General features: G+C 37.4%; 1 protein-coding gene across 4 annotated transcripts; it reads right to left on the reverse strand.

The window, feature by feature from the left end:
- Positions 1-1,845: 1,845 nt before the first annotated feature.
- Positions 1,846-17,935, reverse strand: LOC103723948 (protein DA1-related 1-like). 4 transcript variants are annotated; one of them, XM_039127691.1, is made up of 13 exons: positions 17,056-17,933; positions 16,873-16,989; positions 15,147-15,298; positions 13,062-13,152; positions 8,685-8,817; positions 6,786-6,906; positions 6,618-6,701; positions 5,571-5,690; positions 5,128-5,340; positions 4,975-5,037; positions 4,716-4,834; positions 4,324-4,382; positions 2,023-2,387 (listed from the first exon to the last, which is right to left on the reverse strand). In XM_039127691.1, exons 3-13 carry the CDS (start codon positions 15,255-15,257, stop codon positions 2,071-2,073), a joined length of 1,431 nt encoding a protein of 476 aa, XP_038983619.1. In that variant the 5' UTR covers positions 15,258-15,298; positions 16,873-16,989; positions 17,056-17,933; the 3' UTR covers positions 2,023-2,070. The 4 variants fall into 4 exon arrangements, with proteins under 4 accessions (XP_038983620.1, XP_038983619.1, XP_038983617.1 ...); XM_039127692.1 differs by lacking the exon at positions 16,873-16,989 and having other exon boundaries at positions 1,846-2,387; positions 17,056-17,932; XM_039127689.1 differs by lacking the exon at positions 16,873-16,989 and having other exon boundaries at positions 17,049-17,933.
- Between the last annotated feature and the right edge of the window lie 4,743 nt (positions 17,936-22,678).

Genomic DNA, 22,678 nt, shown 5'->3' on the forward strand with positions numbered 1-22,678 from the left:
CAGCATTCCTGTCCAACCAAATATAATAAGCCAAATATGCCCAAAGGATCCTCGCCTCAACAGTACTAGGCCTCCGCATGAAAACTCTCAGCCGATGAATCAAATCTTGTGCTGACTCGATCGAGTGAGGCAACTGGTCGGGTGATCTACTCCAAATCTCCTGACTTTAGGATACTGCAGAAGAACATGATCAATAGTCTTCTCGGTATCCGTGCACACCTCGTAACATTGAGTGGTCCTCACCCCTCACCATGCTAACAAGCTCCTGGTTGGTAAGCAACCCCATGCCACCTTTCAGATGAAGAGTGCCACACGCGGACGAATCCGCATCCTCCAAATCCGTCCTCCCTCTATCTGCTGAACTGGTTCTCTGCTCATCATCATATGAATATCCCTGGCTCGCACCTACAATCGCCCTGTCGGCACTCAGAATAGTCTGTCTGGCCTCTCCCGGGCAAGAACTGGTAGGGCTAGGACCATCAAGAGTTGGTGAGGGTAGGGCCAAAGTCTCTTTCAAGAGTTGGTGAGGACATATATTGAGCCGGGCAGTGCAATGGGGGAATAAAGAAGTGCCTAGAGGGCATTTCTCTATGTGGACAGATTAAGATGCATTCATATAGTTAAGAAGATGATGCTGCACTTTGATTAACATATTTCCCAACTGCCTTGAACATATATAGATTCACATTTTAGTAAGAATACTTAATAAACAATGCATCCTTATATGTCCAAGGCGATTGGGACATATGCTAATCTCTGTGCAGCATCACCTTCTTAATTTTATTATGCGTATACGTTTAGATTTAGATTGTTATTTATGTTTTGCTAACTTCTCGGTGTTTGACTAGGTTTGCTGGTGTGCCAAGGAAACTGCAATAATAGTCCAGGGAGAAGAAAACAGAAGCGTTAGTTTGCGAGAAAGAGTCTAGGCCATGGAAAAACCAAGTTCTACATTGATTTTGACATGCATGGTAGAAGGTACAAGAAGATTAACTTGTTAGCCCAACCACAAATGAAACCATGATAATTTTTCGTTATTCGCCTCTGTATAGTATTTAATGTAGCTAGGTCGTAGTAAACAAGACTTGATTTAATTATCTTATTTATACCTGACCTTCTGTATCTCTGTGTACACCATTATTTTGGGGATAAAGATGGAAATATCAGTGCAACAAAGAGAGCAACCGGCAACAAATATTACAACAAACAGAAAACAAATAACATGGTTGCAAAGGTGCAAACCACAAGATACAGTCATGCACCTAAGCACAATCTTGTGTGCAAATGGCATGCATCAAACTGTTATCTTCTCCATCTTGACTGGTTCTTTGCATATCATTTTGCATGCTAATCTTTTTCCCTGGATCCTGTGCGCTTGTCAAAATCTCCCTACCTCGCAAAGAAAAACAACTAATGAGTTGCTCAAAGGCAGTTACTTTGGATGTTCTGCTGCTAGCAGTAATACGATGCAAAAATAGCTGATATTTGTACTGCTGCTTCCAGCTCGACAACGTTGCTCGGTCCAGCCATGCCAACAGTTTTGCAGGCAAAGGATATGAGCAGCAGGCATAGAGATGCTGCAAACTTGATGAACAAGGCTGTTGACTTCACGTTGTTTGGTTCCACTTGTCTTCATGCCTGACTAATGGATTCTATCTGCCAAATTTTCCAGGTTTTATTGTAATCTATGTGCGCTTATACCCTGGATCAAGCTCAGGAACAATCACAAGCTAACAATATATCTCATAAAAAAAATCATATAATGCCAAATATTCACAATCAAGCGTAAAACACACGCAAGTGCAAGGTTCCATGGCATCATGTCCATAACACACAAGAAAGCTGTATAGGGTGTGGATTGATCATCCAGCTTATTCAATATTGATAAATATCCAATGTTCCAATAAAGGAGTTACTGATTAAGGGAGTGCAACTTACAGGTATAGAAACTGTAGTTTTCTATGCGGATGACTAAAGACTCTAATTTCTTTATAAGCTTTAACCCTAAAATTTAAATACAAGGGCCCAATGAAAATCGTGCAACAATCAAACATTGTTTGAGACTTTTTTTCAGCCTGGAAAGCTCCCTGTCAACCGGATGTGGTCAAGCGTACGTCTGAGGCCGTATTGAAGAGCTGCCTGGTTGCCTGCTCTGAAACCATCTCCATATGCTGATGAAGTATCTGATTCGATCTGGTGCTTGAAGAAATCCCCGAGTTTCTTCTCGAATTGAGATCTAGAACCCTTCTTTGATGACATGGATGCTGAGGATGTGGAAGTGGATGCAATGTTACTGCCTGACCCTGACATGATCTCTGAATCCAGCCACATATGTGCAAGAACCTGGCATATACCTTCTTCAACTTCTTGACTAAGAGAATGGTATCCTGTAAGATGATCGGGGAAATAGTAGCACAGATGATTATTACTTTGAAAACACAATGACTAGACATGTAATAGCACAAAAAACACAGCCTAGTGATGTAAATGGAAAGGATTCAGGCCGCAAGGACTTGCCATCTCTTCTTCTCAAAATGCCGAGATATTAAAAAAAAACTATGGGCCCATTTGGTATCCCTCTTGTTTTCTGCTTTTGTTTACAAAACAACAAGAAGAGAAATAAACTAGACTGAACAGCATGTATGATGAAACCCCTTCGCTTTTCAAATTATATATAATCTTTAAAGCTTTGGAAAGCAAAGATTTGTAGCTTTCAAAAAAGAGTGAAGACACAAGAAAGGAGTAGCTGAAGTTTTACAGGAATGTTATCTTCAAATTTGGCATGTCTAAACCAATTTTGGCTTTCAATTTATCTTGCAGCAAACTTGTCAATCTATATGCATGTGACTGTAGAGAAATTAAGCTAATAAACTTGTTTAAATGTTAATGATGATCATCTAAATATATCATCAAACCATAACCTGATAATACTTTACAATGACACCTTAATCGGCTAATACACAACCAAAATGATACAAGACCTTTCTATATGAAATCATATTTGGTATTAGGGTCTTTAGTGGTAACTGGTAAAGTTCATACTGTCTATGCTAGTATCCTCTCATAAAATCCAGTCAGCCCACTTCATAGGTCTGATTCCTGGCCCAACTGATTGACCCATGGCCTGCTATACTAGGACCAGGCACACAACCTGGCCACATTCGAGTGCAAAACTAGCACTAGAAAGCACCAAAATCTGTTATTCTTAGTGATGCTTTAGCAAGCCTAGTTTGGATTATATTATCACTAGAACTCCCAATAATCTCATAAAAGTGCATCTGCAACAGTTAATTGGTGATTGGTCCAGGTAGAATGTTTTCTTTAAATATGAATTCTATTGAACAAGGAGAAAGACTCAAAACAACCAAACAAGTAGCGGCAATTTTGAAGCAAGGTCCTCAATTTAGGTCTCACTAGAGTCTAGCACTGCCAGAAGATTGCTATGGGCACAACACTTAATTCCCATGCCTGTCTTTAACATGTGATAAATCATCCTTAAGCAATAGGCGATCCAGATTACTAAAATTACGAACAAAATTAAGCTTGACTAATTAACTTAAAGAGTCAAAGTGAACTATCAGAAAGTGTTTGCAAGCCCATCGCTATACATCATTAGAGATCTAACCTCCTCATACCAGGACGCATAAATGGAAGTCATTTGTGATCCAATGACTGCGATGAACTAGTAGATCAAAAGGTTAGCATAGAATACTTCAGACCATATCCCCTCAATTTATTTCTACAGGGCTTTCATCTAAGATGCACTATACAGATGACAGAAAGATTGGAGTGATTCCACAACTACAAGTTTACAAGCCACTAGGAAGAAGAGAGAGATGATATGCCCTCTCGTTGTTCATAATTTCACTTTGATCTCAGAGCTGATCGCTTAAATTGATTTTCCTTTGAACCACATCACAAGTATTCAAACACCTAACTGTGCGTGTCCAACAGACGATGTCTAACTCTAGGTGAGAGCAAGTTGGGAACTTGGCACCTCATCTTTTATTTAAGATAGACCCTGGCCATTATTTTTAGGGTTAGTAAGTAGCGACCTGCTTCTTGTGCCAAGGAGATATAGTTTAACAAAACCAGCCTAAGGGCTTTCAAACAATAGGTTCCAGGAACCTGCTTAGCTTAAAATAATGGTCCTACACAATAGACATCAAAATATTCAGCCTAACTGATTCCTCCTATCATTATTGTGTGATGTGTTGCTCTGTTGGAATGGAAAACTTTTACCATCAACTAGTAGATCAATTAGAGGGAAAAAAAGAAAGAAAAAGATGATAGAATTTTACCACCTCTTAACTGGGGAAGTACCTTTAAGCCGAAGCCATGCATGCATCATCTCATGGGCAAGAATTGACCCTGTCAGTAATCTGTATGCATAAGGATTTAAATAATAAGTATGATATCGAAACCTTTAAATTATTTGTAATTTACAGTTGAAAAGAACCATAAAAAATTGGAGTTATTGCAATTTAATCCATCATTAATGCTTGAAAACTTCATAATTGTCTGCAGAACATATTGCTAGCTGTTGAGTTTTTGAAATATGCATTCGTCATACTATTTTTGCCCTCCATACCAGTGCCACGTATGCCCGGTACAGGGTGGTATGGTCTGGCATGGTCAACCATGCTCATATAGCAAGTTGGTACTAAAATCATACCAAGATAATGACAGGAAAGACATGTAGTACTTAATGATACCTTGGGAGACCATAAAGTATAAGAATGGCAGTTACTTCGCATCGCCGAGTGAGTCTATATGGCTCTGTTACCATTTCCATAACTCTGTTTCCAGCTCCAAACTTTGGTCTCCTTAAAATCTGATTACAATTTTTTTTAAAAAAAAAAAACTTAGTTTATTGTTTTAAGAAATGATAATAATCAAACAAAAACTAGCATACATCCTTTCAAGAAGCATAGTAGTCCACATTCTAAGCTAGTGAAATAGAAGATTTCTCACCGTGCTCACTGTCTGCTCTTCAGAAAGGCAGAGACCTCTGGTTTCTGGAAGGTGATGATGACCCTGCTCCCCATGGTAAAAGTAAATCAGTAAATGATAAGAAAGAAATTTACATAAGTACTAAACAGAACTTCTAGAGTTTCAATTCCTCACAGTCTTTTCTCCTTCCATTGCCTCATTTAGAGCCTGCCTCTCAACAAGAAGTAATGGAATCTGTTGTTCCACCTTCATGTTTAAACCTTCATAAAACTCCTGGATGTCAAGGTAAAGAGTTTGGCACTCGCTAGTGTCCATTATTGCAGAATCTAGACACTCCAGGCAGAGCTTCCGCCCATCATCTAAAGTCACATATTGTGTGTCTGTTGGCTGGAATTTTATTAAGAGGGAACAGAAAAGAGATAATAAGCAGCACACAAAAAAAACAAGACATGAGTCAGATCATAGAAAAGTTGATGCACTGTAAATAATGATAGATGCAATCTATAAACAAGAAATGTCAGGCACTATCACATGTAACAGTACTAACCAAGTAACTTCACTAAATGATCAACTTTCACACCTAGATAAAATTATTCAAAATAATAGCTTAGACTAACCTCCATTCTTTCACAACTGCAGCACCTTGGAGTCCCATCCATCTCATGCGAAGGACAATATTTCTGTAGCCAGAAAGGATGTGCCCTATATTCAATAAGGCCATTCATATTTGTTGGAATCTGCAAACATGGACATGATGACATTGAACTTCAACAGAAGGTTCACAAAGATTTCAAGCATTTATTATAATCCCAAAATGCTTCAAGATCACCAATGATAATGTTTAAAAGCATGGCAAATGTTTCATACAAGAGTAATAACGCTAGATTTTGGAACCAAGTTGATAATAATCATCTACATTAGCAAGCACCAACATAATGCTGACTCTTGTTTGAGACTTCCAACAAATAACAACCGATCATGCATTGGTAAGGAGGCACTTTCGGCCAAGATAGTAGCAAACCTAGTTGTGACGTCCCTGAAGTATCAGCAAAGATCTCGAAAGATCTTAAAAAGAGTTTGATGAGGTTAAGTTGGTAAAACATTGGCTTAAAGAATAGTAAATCCAATGTCCATAGAGTCACAACAATAAGATTGTGAAGGTCCAAATTGCCTTCAAAAAGCAATAAACTTAGGATGGATTGACATGGATTTGTCATTTCTTTCATATTACCCTCGGGAGAGCAGGGAGGGGGAGAGAGAGAGGGAGAGAGAATTAGAAAGGTAATAATATTGCCCAGTTGAGCAGATGAAAGAATCAAGAAATGTGAAGATTATTTCACAGGCATGCAATTGAATTTTGCCAAGTTCTGCTGACAGAAGAATCAGAACGGAAAATAGCCTCAAAATGCTATCCCATTTGCAATTTCGCTCAAATTCCATAATTATATTTTTTTATGTTCAAAAAATTAACAATATTATTAGCAAAAGGTATCATATTTAGCTCAGAATTAGACTGGCGTTCCTCTTAAGAGCTGCAATAAGTCTCAACAATATAGTGTTTTAATACTTCTGGCAATTAAACACAAGAACAAGCATCAAATTACACATCCTGCTACTTAAACAAAGGTTCCAAACAATATAAGTTTAGCATTATATATACTTACAAATTGCTTGCAAACATCGCATTTTGGGTGATAATGCTCCTTGTAACAAGACTTGTGATATGGATAATTCCCGGACATAGAGAACTGTACAAATAGACTAGTGAATTTCAGTCTCATTCTATATAACTTCTCATAAAGATGCCAAGCAGGTATTATTAATTTCCTTACCTCATAATCTGATATTGGATGGTTACAAGCATGGCAACGAAAACACTCTGGGTGCCAAACAGCTCCCATACAACTAAGAAAATGCCCATGACCAATCTCAGTATTGCAACCGGCACATATTCTACAGCAAAATGTTGAAGAAAGACTTTTAAGAATTTTAAAAAAAGGACAACAAGATAGAATGAATTAAGAAAATGAAGGTTTTTTATTTTTACCGGGAAAAAAGATTGGGTCAGAATGACATGCCACTGTTTAATATGAATCCAATATACGAGATGTCTTGCAGGATTGCTTTGGCGGTCAAAGGAATTGGATTTTATCATACAAGAAATACTCCATATGATTTTACTTTTTATTTAATGGTAAGTACGGTAAGGATGCAGTCGTATTCATTCTTTGGTGTTAAGATTTGCTAACTACTTGACCAGTGCTCTATAGTTCAAGTCATAATAGAACCTTCATTTCTAATAACACAATGGCCTTCTATCTTACAGGAGTAATTGTTAGAACTTAGAATAATTCACTAGTATTCTCTCGATAAGAAATATGAAAAATCATATCTAGAGTCAAGATGCATTGGTTTAGGTTGGATCATCACCATACTAGGCAAGTGTTTCATGTTTTTGGTATTAATTTATATATATATATATATATATATCAAAATTTGAGCTTAAAAAATAAAAATTCTAGTATGTATCATTATAAAGTTTGATACGCACCAAATAATTAGTGGATACCGAAATGGAAACTTTCATTAAACAAAGCCCATTTGTCTAGAATGCTGTGTTCCTCGTTCCAAATTTCCAAGGTTTTCTTCATGTGATCATTTTTCACCAGTTTGTATGCAGTTAGTAGGTTTTGGAGTAGATTTCATAGTTTCAGACATCAACATGGGATTTATTTATTTGGGTTGTTCTTTATCTAACCTTTCATGTAATTGCTAATCCTAATGTTTGATTAATAAAAAAAGCACACTTTTAACTCATGGTAATTTGGAGTAGCTGTTTTGGTGGTTGTTCGGCCTAATCTTGCTTATGGAGATTTTCTTGATTCATCTCTCACAGAAGTGCCCTATACTTTGTTAGACACATTTACAACCTCTGCATAAGATAACTTTATTTTAATATCATAAGAGCATTTGAAGAGAATTTATGGAGCAAAGTTGGAATCTTTAATGCGGATCTGTGAGTGCTGAAAGTAGAAAAGTTGTAAGACTTGAGCACACCCAAGGGAGATGATTTGGAGACTGTATTTTGCAAACTTTTATATTGGAAGTACATGAAATGAGCAATAAAATATAGAAATGAGTGCATATAGGGCATTTCTGCACATGAAATATATGTTGATAATTTTCATGATTTGTCAAAAACATGAAGTGAGGAACGATGAGGGGCTGATAAGTTGATGATGTTGCCTTCATATATCATAAAAAAATGTGATAATCATTTGTTCCAGATAGCTATAACTGTCTAAGGTGATTTCGGGATTTCACACTCAAGCAACGGCATGCTGATCGAAGAGAGATAATAGCATCAATGACCAGATAACCATCAATTATTGTAAAATCAACCAAATCTAATTTCCTAAACAATTGGCTTTGTTTATTACAAGTACCATATTTTTATATATTATAGTTTATTTTTATTGAATAGACAGAATGCAGTCAACCACTACTTAGGCACAGTTATACAGTCTTCACCTTCAATTACTTCCATTTCCAACTTATGTTGCAGCTAGAAACCCTAATCAGCATGATAAAGAGTACCTTATGCACAAGAGCAGTTAAGAAAAATAGTTCTAAATATGATGACATTCTTATCAATTCCTGATGACAAATATGATGACAAAATAGGGTTTATATATGTGATAAATTAGCAAACGAAATTTAACAAAAGATACCTGAACCCTGAAGAAAAGACAGAAGGTAGTGGATGATAATTATGACCATTTTCGTGAGGAGGAGATTCAACATTTAAACTTTCCTGTAAAGCTCTTGCAAGTTGTTCATCCTCCTCCAAGTGTGATTCATTTTCTGAAGTAGAGTAACCAAGATTATATAGCATATTAGAACACGATAATCATTAAAAAGTTAAATAAATGTCCAACTTTTTAAGAATCTTGAAAAAGGAATTAAAATAAAAGGAAATTAAATAAAAAGGAATTAAATAAAATTTAAACAATCACTTGTTCATTTCATTGGCCAATATGTTCTCCGTCAAAATAGAAGAAAATAAAAGATAAAAGAGACATAAAAGCAAAGAATACTACAACATCCCAACTCCTTCAATAATATCCTTTAAGGCATCAAATAACAAATTAACAATGTTGGAACAGCAATAGATCCATGGAAAAAGAAATGCTAAATGATGTGAAACAGATTAGTAAAATGAAGTACTGTGGTCTCAGTGTTGTCATGATGTCATCCATACAATGCAATTATTGACAGCGACACTTGGCACATGAAATGGAATAGCAAATTGGTGGCCACATGGCGATTGGTGGTTAAGCATGAACAACTAGGGACACATGGTGCAAGGAGATTATCTACAGATTTTAGTTTCTAAGTGGGAATTAGAAGTGGGCAATTGGCAAGCAGGGAATGTTTAGGAGGGAATTAGTTACTAGGTGGTTCCTCTCTATAAAAGAGAGTGGACTCTCTTTGTATCGGTCCCCATTGGCACTCATCAGAATGTAACTACAGAATTTATTCAGGCCATTTGGCCCTTTTTTGTTTTTAATTTTTTTTGTAGTTTATCTTGAAATTACTTCTACTTTCTTTAAGTTATGGCTGATTGTTTTTCTCTACAGATTAGTTTGACTCTTTGCTGATTTGCTTACTTTCTCGCTCAGATTACTTTAAAAAACTTTACTTATTGTTTACTTTCTTGCTGATTATTTAGTTTTTTTGTAGATTAGATTGTTTAGATTAGCATAGCGTGATAACAGTTGTATGGTAACTAGGAAGACCTTGGAAACAAGGCATTCAAAGAACCTGGCCGAAAATCAATCAAGTTAAACAGTGACTGTTTAACCTGTGATCGGCCAGTGTTCAGTTAGTAGACTAGCTTCTATTTGACCATTGATTTAACTGGTGATTCAGTCATTTAACCAGTGATGATCTATTCAACAGTTAATGACTGGTTAAATATCGAGAACCAGTTATATCAATGGCAGATTGGTTAAAGTCACTGGTTAAAGATCGGCAACCAGTTAAACTATTGGCAGATTGATTAAAAGCCAAAGTACGCCATACTGTACCAAATCTGGCGGTACAGAGCATACCGTACCTTACCGGATCGGTACCAATATGTGGCACGGAGGGTGCACCATCACTCGATACGCCTAACCAACCCTACCAACAATAACAGGGTGGCACCAGTACAAAATCCGGTGCCGAGATGGCGTACCTTATTAAAAGCCCTCCTCAATTAACTGTTCAAACAGTGATCAAATGAGCTAAGCCTTGATCGATTAGCTGTTCTTTTAACTGGTCCAGAAAAATGACTAATACTCAGAAACTATCCTCATAGCCAAATTCAATGTAACAAGTCAAGAGAAGTGCAATAGTGCCTTGGTTGGACTACATCTTACATCAAAGATGTGGCTTATTGAAGAAGGAATTTCTGTTAGTATAACATGAATATAGAACTCGATGAAGAAGAGACTCTGATGACATTATGAGGCTAAGGAGTATTTTGATTAGAAAATGATATGACAAAACTAGTGGAAGCTTGCATCATGATTATGGTGAATATGGGAAAAATATCTAAAAACTAAGGTTTTCACTCTTAGGGAATTGCATTCATAACTGAGAACCATGAGCAAGCTCCATAATGGGAAAGGCTTCCTCTTAGGGCTCGTTTGGTTCGCGGGAAAAGAAGGGGGGAAAGTGTGGTCAACGGGAAAGTAATGAGATGCCTCTTGTTTGGTTGGAGTTTTCAAAGGAGAGAGAAGGAAAAGTTATATTCCCATGGGAATGTGATTCCCACATTTCATGGGAAAGTCTTTCCCATGAGAAACATGGGAAAGTTACTTTTCCATGAGGCGGGAATCACTCCATTTTACTTTTTCCCAAAAAATCCTTTCAGCATTAAAGAAGCATTAAAGAGGCATTAAAAACCTAATTTTTATTAAGGGCATAATAGGAATTATATATAACTTTCCTAGGAAAGTGGATGGCCAACCAAACATAAGCACCTTGGAAATTTGTCACTTTCCCATGGTCAACCAAACATGCCAAAAGTACTTTCCTAGGCATCCTCTTCCTAGGAATTTGTTTCCCAGGAATCATATTCCTAGGAAGGAAAATACTTCCCGCGAACCAAACGAGCCCTTAAAGAATGACTTTTCCAAAGATCTTTAAAATGACTTGGTGACTATCAAGAAGGATCCTGCTATATAAATATTTGAACTACGCAGAAATTGTTTAGCACCCCAATGTCAAGAGAACAACGAGAATTAAGTGTGTTGTGAACTGGCTGATTTGTTAGGCTTCCCTGCAGGGGTATATTTCAATCATTGGGATAGAGCAACAGAATCATGGAGATGGAAGACCAAAATGACTGTTTTGATTCCTTGTGGGTCTTAAATGATGGTAGAATCAGATTGAAATACTTAGACATGTGGCTAGCTTCTATCCAGATTCCAGATAAATTTGCTAGGTTTGGTGTAGATTTTGGCATATGCCAGATCTCCTCACTGTTATAAAGTTATCAGAGGGCCAACAACCAAAATCTGTCGTGTTATAACACTTAACCTTCAGACATATGGTCAAGGTACACTGACTCCAATGTAATAAGGGGGAAATGCCTAAAATTTCAGCAAGTTTCTCTATTATGATCCTTAGAAGAAGAAAAATCAGCATGCTGGCGACAACAGACAACACCCTCTCAGGGTGATCCCTCAATCAATGTGCAGGAGGGTTGGCTATATACCTCGTGTAGTATTATTTACAAAAAGATCTAGCAAGAATAATTATTTGTCAATAAAGAGTGAGCTTTTGGTTAGATGAGGTAACACTGGTAACTAGGAATCAATGGGAGAGCAAGGTTTCTTCTACTGGCTATGCAGGCTGGCGCATACCATGGCAGGTCAGTACTGGCACCTAGTACAACTCGGCATTGGAACTTATTTAAAAAAAAGTGTCCAAGTGCACGAGGCTCCTACAACTGCAAGGTCTAGCGAGACTCAAGTGTATGTAAGCTTAACCCTGCATGCAATGAGAGGTTGTTCCCATGCTTCAAACCTGTCACACCCAAGTCACAATGGACCAATCTTACAGTTACTCCAAGGTCAGACTTCTAGATACATCTTTAACTCTTTATTCAATATAGCTTTGCTTAAACAAAGTTTTAAGATACTCTTTTGTTTGGCACCACATTGATACTTATTGTGATGGCACAGCTTGTACCATGCGAGCAGGTGACAGGCACACCCATCAGCACAGATTCTCAAAATCTTACATGAGAACATCACAGCAAGAAAGATATGTAAGAAGAACTAATACTCAGCAACCCCCTATGTCAACAGAATTGCGATGGATTTGTGGCACTTGTCAACAATATGAACAATTCCAGCAGCGTAGGAACAAATGCAAATGTCATGGCAGTGTACAAATTTGGGGCAAAACTAATTAGTCAACTAGAAAATGCAACTTTCTACTGGAAGAAGTTATACTACCGAAAAAAGGACATCTAATAACAACCATAAAGTAGATCAGGATTAGACATATAGAAGATGAGAAAACCACATATAGGATCTGCATCCTCAGATATAATATTGGAACAATGCATCACTCAAACACACTAGACTACAGGAATTTAACAGTGTTTCACAGCATTAAGAATGCAGGTAGTTTATCCCTGATGTAGGATAAAGATAAAATGGGAAAGAAGCAGCATAAAAATTAGTAATATTGAGATCATCTAATATCATTGATATACTTGTTAAATGAACCCATAGCCTAACATAGTGGATAACCAATCAAGGAGAAGTAGAAACAATAGCGAACACCTTGTTAAAAAAAAAATCAACTAAATCCAATGTAAAAGGAAGAAAGAAAGATTACATTGCACCTACAAAATTGACTTAAATATATTTAAAAGAAATTCTTCTATTCTGACATAGAGAGACAACAGGGTCTGAGGTTTAATCGGCAAGGATCTGTACACTTTTAGGTGGAACCAGGCCTGCTTTCATCATCCAATGGGGGGTACATTCATGATCTCATAGCAAAATAAGCTAACAGCTGGACCATGCAATAAGCATAATACTTACCAATTGCCTTCGCCCTTTTTTGTTCTTCTTCTGATAAAGAAAGTGCAATAGCACGATCTATATCTTCATTTTCATTCTCCGAGAGGACATCCTGTAACAAGATACAAGGCAAACTGAATTGATAATGGATATGAAAAACATAGAAAATGCCCACACTATAGAATGGAGGGAGAACGTTATTAGAATAACACAGTTATTGGATAAAATAGAACCAATATTGTTACAAATATGAAAGCATAATATCATTTGACTAAATATAACCCTTTGGTAATATGTCTTAAAAAAGGAAAACTGTTCCCTAAGGAACAATATATTAACTTGAAATGCAAAAGATAAACACTGTTTGGTTAATGTAAGAAACCTAGACACATCATCAAAAGAGTGTGGATAATACAAAAGATTATGGTTTAGTAGGATCCATGACCAAATTGATTGAATAAGATCCTTTTTTTAGGTAAGAAACCTTGATCCTACCATCACAAGAAAGTAATTTGGATTTGTTCGCACTTCCAAAAATTGAGTGCAAATCTTTTTTAATGGTATAACTTGATAGATGTATGAAGAGAACAGCTAAGATGGAAGGATAATGTATTTATTGTACGTGTTGGGAACATAAAAAAAATCAAAAGATGGAAGGATAACTTGGATTTGTTCACACTTCCAAAAATTGAATGGAAATCTTTTTTAGTGGGATAACTTGATATGTATGAAGAGAAGAGCAAAGATGGAAGGATGATGTATTTACTGTATGTGTTGGGAACACAAGAGAATCAAAAGGCATTTGAGAAGAATAGAAAACTGATCACAGAATAGTCAATGCTCACAAGTAGGTTTGCTTTTAGATAATTGGCAAACTGTAATCATAAGATGGACGAAAATAGCTGATACCAGAGAGAGGTGAAGAAACATCATTCATTGTTTTTTGTTACAAGGTGGGGACGAATGCTTGTACATCCAACATTGTTGAATAAACAATGAAGCGACATATTTTGTTCAAGCTTGGCTGGATTAGGGTTATAAAGCTTCAAAAAACTTCCACTATTCTAATTTTCCCATGCATGATAGATACCAAAACGATGAAGCAAAAGCTTTCAGATGCTAATCTAATTATAGATTTACAGTAAGGGTTGAGGGGTCAGTGAAAAATTTATACTGAAGCGGCATGACTTATTTACACAATGGTTGTCCAATGCTTTTGATGAAAGATTGGAATATTGATCACCATTAATGTGTTTGTAAGGCATATTGAACGGATTGACTACAATCATTATCATGATCAGGATTGTCCTGGCATGAAAAAATAGCCTAGTAGTTAGATGAGAAGATTTACCAAGTATCAACACCATGATGCAAACAGGCCAAAGTATCATCTCTCCTATGCAGGACAAACTACAAAATATAGAGAAATCTGGCCTAGAGCTAAACTGCTAAAGCCCATGAAAAAGAAGACAAATTACTGCAGAGTAGACGACAAGAATATGTTCTTTTTGATAGGCGCCAAGTTTAAAGCACTCAGGGAGTGATGGAGGGCCAGTCCTGAACAACATTCACTTGCAATAGATATACAACTTTTTTTTATACTGTCTCAAACATTGGAAGCTCTTCCTTGAGTTTGAGAGTGGGCAAGCATCTTTTACGACTTGATGGCTAGAAATGTGAGAAAAAGAACACCAGCTTATGCCATAGGGGGTAAGGGAAACAAGTTCCACCCACTGTAATGACTGATAAACTAAGAGATTCATTCTCACCTCATCGTATTCAGATCTGATGTCTCATAATGTATCATTGTATCAGGAAGTGTTAGAAAGGAGATTCAGCTGTTCCAATTATCGAAATAATAAAGCCTCCATTCTAGACATTATCATTCCCAATTTAAACGGGTATATTTAACTTTCTCCTGGATTATTTTAAGTTTGTCTTTTCACTTTCATCTCCCAAGTTGGGATACAAGTTAAAATATGAGTGCTTGGATAGTTGGATGTAATCCAAAAATTCATGTTTCATATAAAAACAGTGAAGAACCTCAAAAGATTACCAAAAAATGCAACAAAGATAATACAAGCAAGTGCTATGAATTGCAGTTACCAATGAACTAGATGGTTCATTCCAAAACCTATCATCCCCAGGTCTTCCATGGTACTGTCCCTCAGAAATTTTATGGCTGGAACCTTTAAAAATTTTGTTCAGCCAACCCATAATACGCAAAGCTATCTGAACATGGCCACGGCTAATTTTGGCTGCAAAAACAATAAAATCTTCAATAAGCATTTAGAACATGTTTGAAAACAAAAACATCCAAGAATTTATTCAGAAAACATCACCATAGCATATTTACATTAACATAATGTTCATAGTTTAGACAATGACCAGTCTTTCCATAGGACACACCATATTGATAACTAGTTTTCTGCATAATGTAATAACTAGAGCTTCATAATTTGTAACAGAAAATAACAATACTAGGTAGCTTGATTCATTGTTTCGATAAAAAGTTTGAACTTTCATTTATTTTTACTGTTGATTCCCGAGCTTTCAATGTAACATGTAAAGATGACTTAGGTTTTCACTATATGAAATAAAAAGTATCCAAGTTTAGTATATTGAATGTATGCCTTTGAGTAAAGCAGACTTCAACCAAGTGCTGGACTCCAAAACAATAAGTCTTGAGGAAAGAGAGTCAAATTGGACTGAAAACAAAAACTTTTCCATGAAAAATGTTCATGTTAAGCCAAATACGCCTATGAAAAATAATATTGCAGAAAACACCATAAAGTGGACAGCAGAGACACCGATCACTCTATGCTAAGGCAAAAGGACACTATGCAACCACTTACCCTAGTCAGAAACTCAGTACTTCAGGAAACATGACAATGTGGAGGAAGAAGGTATTATGATCGGGGGAGGGTAGAAAAAGCTTGCATGCTAAAGTATATATGAAGATAGTGTAATGTTACTGGATCAATAAATTCTCAGAACCCCTGGGGCAGAGAGCCAATTTGTTACGAAGAAATATCTTGACACAAATTGGCAGTGGTAAAAAAACTCTACCTTGAATTTCATGCAATACGAATGTGGCATCTCATAATGCTAACTTAAGTATGTCTAATCAGAAACCAAGACTGCATGACTTAACAGCATTGCTATTCCAATAAAGAAGAGGTATTTGATTCCCTCTGAATTGATGCTTTGAATGCTGTAATTTGATTTTTACAAAGGTATCCCCAATTCAAATTGGTCTACTATATCATGCAATCACCTACTCTAGTCTTTTTCTGAGATTAAACACTTAATATAGTCATAATTGGGGGGGAAGGGGGGGGGTGCGGAATCAAGCCTTCTCCTTTGGCATTTCCGCATAGCCCAATCAATGTTTTCACATTACAAGTTCAAACCCTCTCCTTGTTGGGGCAATGCATTTAGCAAGGGCAATATATTTAGCAACCATACCATTATCGAACGGTTGGCTAGTGCGAAAAAAAAAGGAAAGAGATTAAATAATGGAGAAGAGAGGTGGGGGGGATCAAAACATGAAAATCACGCAGCAAAATTTATAGGACCTGGCATACTGGCTCTCAATAAGCAGATACTATGGAAGTTTTAGGAACTCCGATTTCATAGCACATACTAAACCACCCAGTTATACATCAATAGTGATAAAGCAATACGCTTACATATCATCCCTATTCGCAGTCAATTAATTATGTGCACCCCCAATATCGATATAATCCAAGCGATTCAGTGCATGACATATCAACTGATTCCTAATGCCATGATATAGAGAAGCAAACAGATGAACGGGCGAAACACCTACCAGAAATGACATGCAGGACAACAATAGATGGCTAGTAATTCTAATTGAAGACTAGATAGCAGTCAATCCTGAATTGCGAACCCCAAAAAAAGCCATCCACCGCCACACCATCCTCAACTACATAAATGGCAAACAATAATTGACCAATTAAAAAAACATCAACTAACGCCACATGCCTTTTACCTTAAGCTGATACGAAAACTGCAGAAAATTTGTCGAATCGAGGGAGGCCCAGATCCAAAAAGCACCCGGATCGAATAACCGATCACCGGAAGAGAGGAGGAAAAGAAAAATCCCCCGACACGATTGGATCCCGCAACTTCCCCCTCTACCTTCAATCTTGCAGGGTAAAGATCAATGGAGGAAGGAATAGACGAAACGACACGAAACGATGACGGGAATCGCTCTTGTTTGAATTCCAATACAGGTCAAACGGAGGACGGCCTTACGCTTTCGTTTCCTTTTTTTTTTCTTCTTCTTCTTCTTTTGATGGACACCGGCTTCACAGCGAGCCCATGGGAGATTTGGTGGAGGAGTAGGAGGGCATCAGACGCATGCGAGGGGTTGACTACTTGTCACGCTATAAGAATACGAAGACCCCCCCACCCCCATCCCCTCGACCCCTAAAGAAACCAAAACCTTGGTAAAAGCGTGAAGTGAGAAAGATGTGCGTATATGGAAAAGGGGGAAGGGGGGCACGAGAGAGTAGGATACAAGGTTCGATTCTATCCTCTTTTGGCTTCTGCGGGCTTCCCTTCTCTTTTCGTGTACTTTCTTTTGATTATTCTGCGGCTTTTGGTGGATACAGATACAGGGAGACTCATGGGGAGAAGTGGGAAAGAAAGAGGGCGTCTTAAAATGGTAAAAATCTACAGCCGTTCGAGCACGAGGTCAACCTGCCTCCGGAAGAAAATGAGGAAAGGGGGTCGAAGAGGTAAAACTGGATCCAACGAGGAGAAGGGGGTTGGGTGAAGAGATTCCTGGCGCAGAACCCACCCACCAACCGGAGAGGAGAGATGGCGAGGGGTGGAAATTTTGATGCAAAGATTGGGATCTTGGAGCGGCTTTTCTGAGCTATTTATGAACATATGTGCTCTCGCATGGTTCTAACTGGGATTTGGGCCCGCGAGGATCCCTCGACGAGGACCCAGTTTGTGGTGCCCAAGTTAGTAGTTACAGTATCTTACCTAAAAGAAAAGAAAAAAAAGTAACTGGTTACAGTAGAATAAACCTTTATTGCGCTAAATCGTTGTAATTATCTAATGGACGATGGTGGAAGTCTGGAAGCATACCCGCCGGTCTCTGTCGTCTTTTTGGAGACCTCTGCAGTTTTAAGTACGGACGGCAATGTTTTATTATTTACGTTCTTGTGCTTGATTCAATTCATTATAGAGGAGATTAGATTATCTGTCGAGTTCGAATTTAAATTTTTGTTACATTTAATAGATTCTTAATTTATTCTAAATCTAACCCGATTCATGATCTGATCTGACTACCACCCCAATTTTAAGGGTGGGATGTGGCTAAGATGAAGGTATTCATGCTAGTTTATGGTGAGACATAATGGTTACATAGTTAAAGACTTATATGAATAATAATTTATCGACTTGCATAGTATTTATTAGTTTACACAACACAAAGGCTAATTGCCATGACTTACCAAGGGTACCTATGTTTCAATAAATCTGTAAGTACTAATTGATTTGCATGGGACGATCTTACAAAATACTTGGATGATAATAACTATATTAAGAAAGCACTAACTCGGCTTGAACCAACCTCCTTAACTTCAGCCATAATCGAGGTGAATGATTTTAGCAAAATTTGAGGTGTTTACTTTGATCGAAATGATAAAGATTAACGGTTAATCTAAGGCTGCGATTAGCGCGCAATTTCCGCCATGTGATATTCATGCGGGATGGTTACCATATTATTAATGTGCAGCCGAGCGTTACCATTCACTTAAGATGTATAGTGTCAAATCAAATATCGGATGCGTATTTTATCCTATATAAAAAAGGTAATTTAGAGATCCTCACGTAAGTTTATTTGGAGAATTTTCTCTGCATTTTTTTTTTCTTTCACACTGTTGCTCTACTATTATGACTTAAGCATCGGAAGATCTCCGTCAAAAACTTTCTAGCAAATGAACTTCTTGCAAGTTGGCATCGGCGGCGACCAGTTTTTACTCACCTCGGTGTCACCCAATTTTACTTCTCTTCGGCTTCCACCGACCCCAAAGTATGCCGAGCAGTTATCGACCTTGGCTCGGAATTTAGCGGCAACCATGGGTATTTAAGACTATAGTTACGTTGGGTTGAACAAGTTCCATAATATTTGGGACTAACAAAATTGTGCTTGATCTAATACAAGCGGGCGTCCAATTTAACTTTTATTCTTCGAGTGGAATACAATTTAATTTTAGGTTTGGTCGTTGTAAGCTTTGAGACGCTGGAGTCCCTGTGATTTAACCGAGAAGCCATCGCTGTCATCAGGATTAAACTAATACTTTGATATTGTTCAGATATTAAGATGTCGGTATTTCAAAGCACAGACTTACTGATCCAAATTCATGTACAAGATTGACAAGGCTCGGCAAACCTAGCCTAGGCTTCTTGCACCATTAAAAACATAGAATCCATTTAACCAAACCACTTATTCATTGCTCGACATATCGGTCATGATGTAGTCGTTCCGTACCATATCCTGGCTCGCAAAAGGAAGAGAAAAAGAATAAAAAATGTAGTCAATAAAAAATAAAAACTTACTTCACGTTCGGTTGGAGTCTTTACGAGAGATATGAAAAAATAGTTTTTTCATAAAAAAATTCTTACATTTTATAAAAATAAAAATTTATGTAAGGTATGAAAAAATCTAATTTTTATTAATAGAAAATTGAGATTTTTTAAAAAAATATTGTTAAACTTTTAGGTAGAATGGTGTAAAATCTTTTAAATAGAATAGCGTAATAAATATTTTACATAAATTTTTTAGAAAAAAAAGTACTTAACTAAATATAAGGTACTACAAAATGTATTTTTTTATTAATTATATATAAAAAATATTTTTTAGGCAAGCATCAGTTTTCAAAAAAAATTATTTTAATGAGTAAAAAGTTTTAATACGAGCCAAATGAGTCCAATATGGAAGGCAATATGTAGATTGGCATTAACTCCAAGTTGCTGCATCAAGAGTCAAAACAAAACAAAGTACGGTTGGTCAAAATTGGAAATTAAAACTATAATCCACCGACACATCAAGCTTTTGGATTGTTCAAAATAGATTACGAGCCACGTGTTGTATACGACCGCTTGCTCGAGTTTTGATACTTGGGAATAATAGCACTCTAAGGGCTCGTTTGGTTCGCAGGAAAAGAAGAGGAGAAAGTGTGGTCAACGGGAAAGTAATGAAATGCCTCTTGTTTGGTTGGAGTTTTCAAAGGAGAGAGATGGGAAAGTTGTATTCCCATGGGAATATGATTCCCACATTTCATGGAAAAGTCTTTCCCATGAGAAACTTGGGAAAGTTACTTTCCCATGAGGTGGGAATCACTCCTTTTTTATTTTTTTCCAAAAAGACCCTTCAGCATTAAAGAAGCATTAAAGAGGCATTAAAGACCTAATTTTTATTAAGGGCATAATAGGAATTACACTTAACTTTCCTAGGAAAGTGGATAGTCAACCAAACATAAGCACTTTGGAAATTTGTCACTTTCCCATGGTTAACCAAACATGCCAAAAGTACTTTCCTAGGTATCCTTTTTCTAGAAATCTGATTTCCAGAAATCATATTTTTAAGAGGAAAAATACTTCCCGCGAACCAAACGAGCCTTAAATCTGACGTATGACCCTTAAAAGGTGGCTTCATAAATCGTATCCTGGGCCCAGACGGCCAGTCCAAATTAACCCTTGGAAAGCCTAGATTTGCGCTGCGCTGGCCTAAACTGAAAACTTCTGAGCCAAACGGAAGTGACTGGTGAGTGGACGTCGAGATGAAAAAATCCCGGTAAAGCTGAAGTCTCCTTCCGACCAGGCATTGGCGGCATGCAGAGCTGCTGCTTGAAAGGCCTTCCCACGCTGCACACAGAAACTGAATCAGTGGAGAGGGGAAGAAGGGCTCCTGTAAGTAGTGTTAAAGGAGAAGAGAGGGAGAGAAAGAGATCTAGGGAAAGGAGAAAAATGATCACTTTTTTTTGTATATGATTGAAGAACAGCCATTGCCCTTTTTTTATAAATGAAGGTGGCTATCGTATACAATTCATGTACAGCTATAGTACAGGTCATCTACAGCTATAACTACAGCACAGATCCCAACGGCTAGTGTACAGCTAAGTTAACAACAGATCCCAACGGCTAGTGTACAGCTAAGCTAACATGCTCCCTCAAACTCAAAATGAGAGCGAAGATGCCAACCTGAGTTTGCGAACCAAATTACGATGACACCATGGTGGATGTACCTTTGTAAAGATATCAGCAAGCTGATCCGCAGAAGCAACATATATCAACTGAATAGTATCTTTCTTGATATGATGCCGAATGAAGTGACAATGTATTTCAATATGCTTCGTTGGCTCATGAAACACATCGTTATGAGCAATCTGCATGACACTCATATTATCACAATGAAGAGGAGAGCTGCTAGTCAAGGGGACACCCATATCATGTAGTAACCATCGAAGCCATAAGAACTCAGAGGTAGTATCTGCCAGTGCACGATACTCAGCCTCTGTACTGGAGCAAGAGACAACCGTTTGCTTCTTGCTTTTTTTAAGAGATAAGAGATGACCCAAGTAAGAAACAATAGACTGTGGTAGAGCGATGATATGTACGATCTCCTGCCCAATCAGCATTAGAGTAGGCCTGTATATCTAAAGTGGAGTGGGTTGAAAAATAAAAGCCATGAAACAATGTGCCCTTAATGTACCGAAGGATACGTAAGACTGCGGCATAGTGTGTAGAGCGTGGTGCATGCATAAACTGACTAACCAGGATGACTGCATAAGAAATGTCAGGACGTGTCATGGTCAGATAGATGAAACTGCCAACCAATTGTCGATATAGAGTCGCATATGTCAACGGTTCACCATCTGTGGGAAAAAGCTTAACATTCATTTCCAAAAAACTATCCATGATCTTGCTAACTGTCAACCCAGCACGAGATATCAACTCAAAAGCATACTTAGCTTCAATTCCCACATGGATTTTGTCATTGCGTTGTTGTTTGGAAAATTTTAACTTTACCCCAATTTATTAAGGTGCCTAACCAGTGGGGTTTGTCATAGCAAGAGATAGGGCCCATGTCCACACATGGATCCAACATATCGCCATGGACCCGATCGATTCAAGTATTCTGAATTCGCATCAGCATGGACCACATTGGGCATGATGGATACATAATTGGACAAAACACCCTAAGAAAACTTTTCATTGGATTCTTTTGGAATATTTTCGGGCTAAAAGCAACCATAAAATTTTAGAGAAAAAATACGAGAATCCCTACGAGCGTGTGTTTAAACCTAAATCGGTTATTTGTCAAAGTGATCTTGAATACTTATACATAAGTAAGAAATCCAAAAAAATATAATTTTTTTTTAGCCAAATTTATGGTGTAATTATTTGGGGCTAGAAATGTCTCAAATACTTTTGATTTATCATGTTATTTACGCTCTCATCAAGTCTTACGTGGGACAAATGCAGCAAGATGAATAATAAAATTTGACGAATGCGGGGCACATCATGTCACCCTAATTCGTTCGGCCACCACTAGCGCTTGTTCCCGCAAAAGCCCATGCTATCATGTCGCGTTG

Source organism: Phoenix dactylifera, chromosome 6 (assembly GCF_009389715.1).
Source record: "Phoenix dactylifera cultivar Barhee BC4 chromosome 6, palm_55x_up_171113_PBpolish2nd_filt_p, whole genome shotgun sequence".
Taxonomy (NCBI): domain Eukaryota; kingdom Viridiplantae; phylum Streptophyta; class Magnoliopsida; order Arecales; family Arecaceae; genus Phoenix; species Phoenix dactylifera.

Bases quoted from the DNA above. Each gene is read 5' to 3' on its own strand.
- LOC103723948 (XM_039127692.1), bottom strand. From the start codon at position 15,257: ATGGGTTGGCTGAACAAAATTTTTAAAGGTTCCAGCCATAAAATTTCT. The intron at 13,153-15,146 runs GTAACTGCAATT...ATCTTGTTACAG, and splicing joins ATGAACCATCTAGTTCATTG to GATGTCCTCTCGGAGAATGA. The intron at 4,835-4,974 runs GTGAGAAATCTT...AATTGTAATCAG, and splicing joins AAGAGCAGACAGTGAGCACG to ATTTTAAGGAGACCAAAGTT.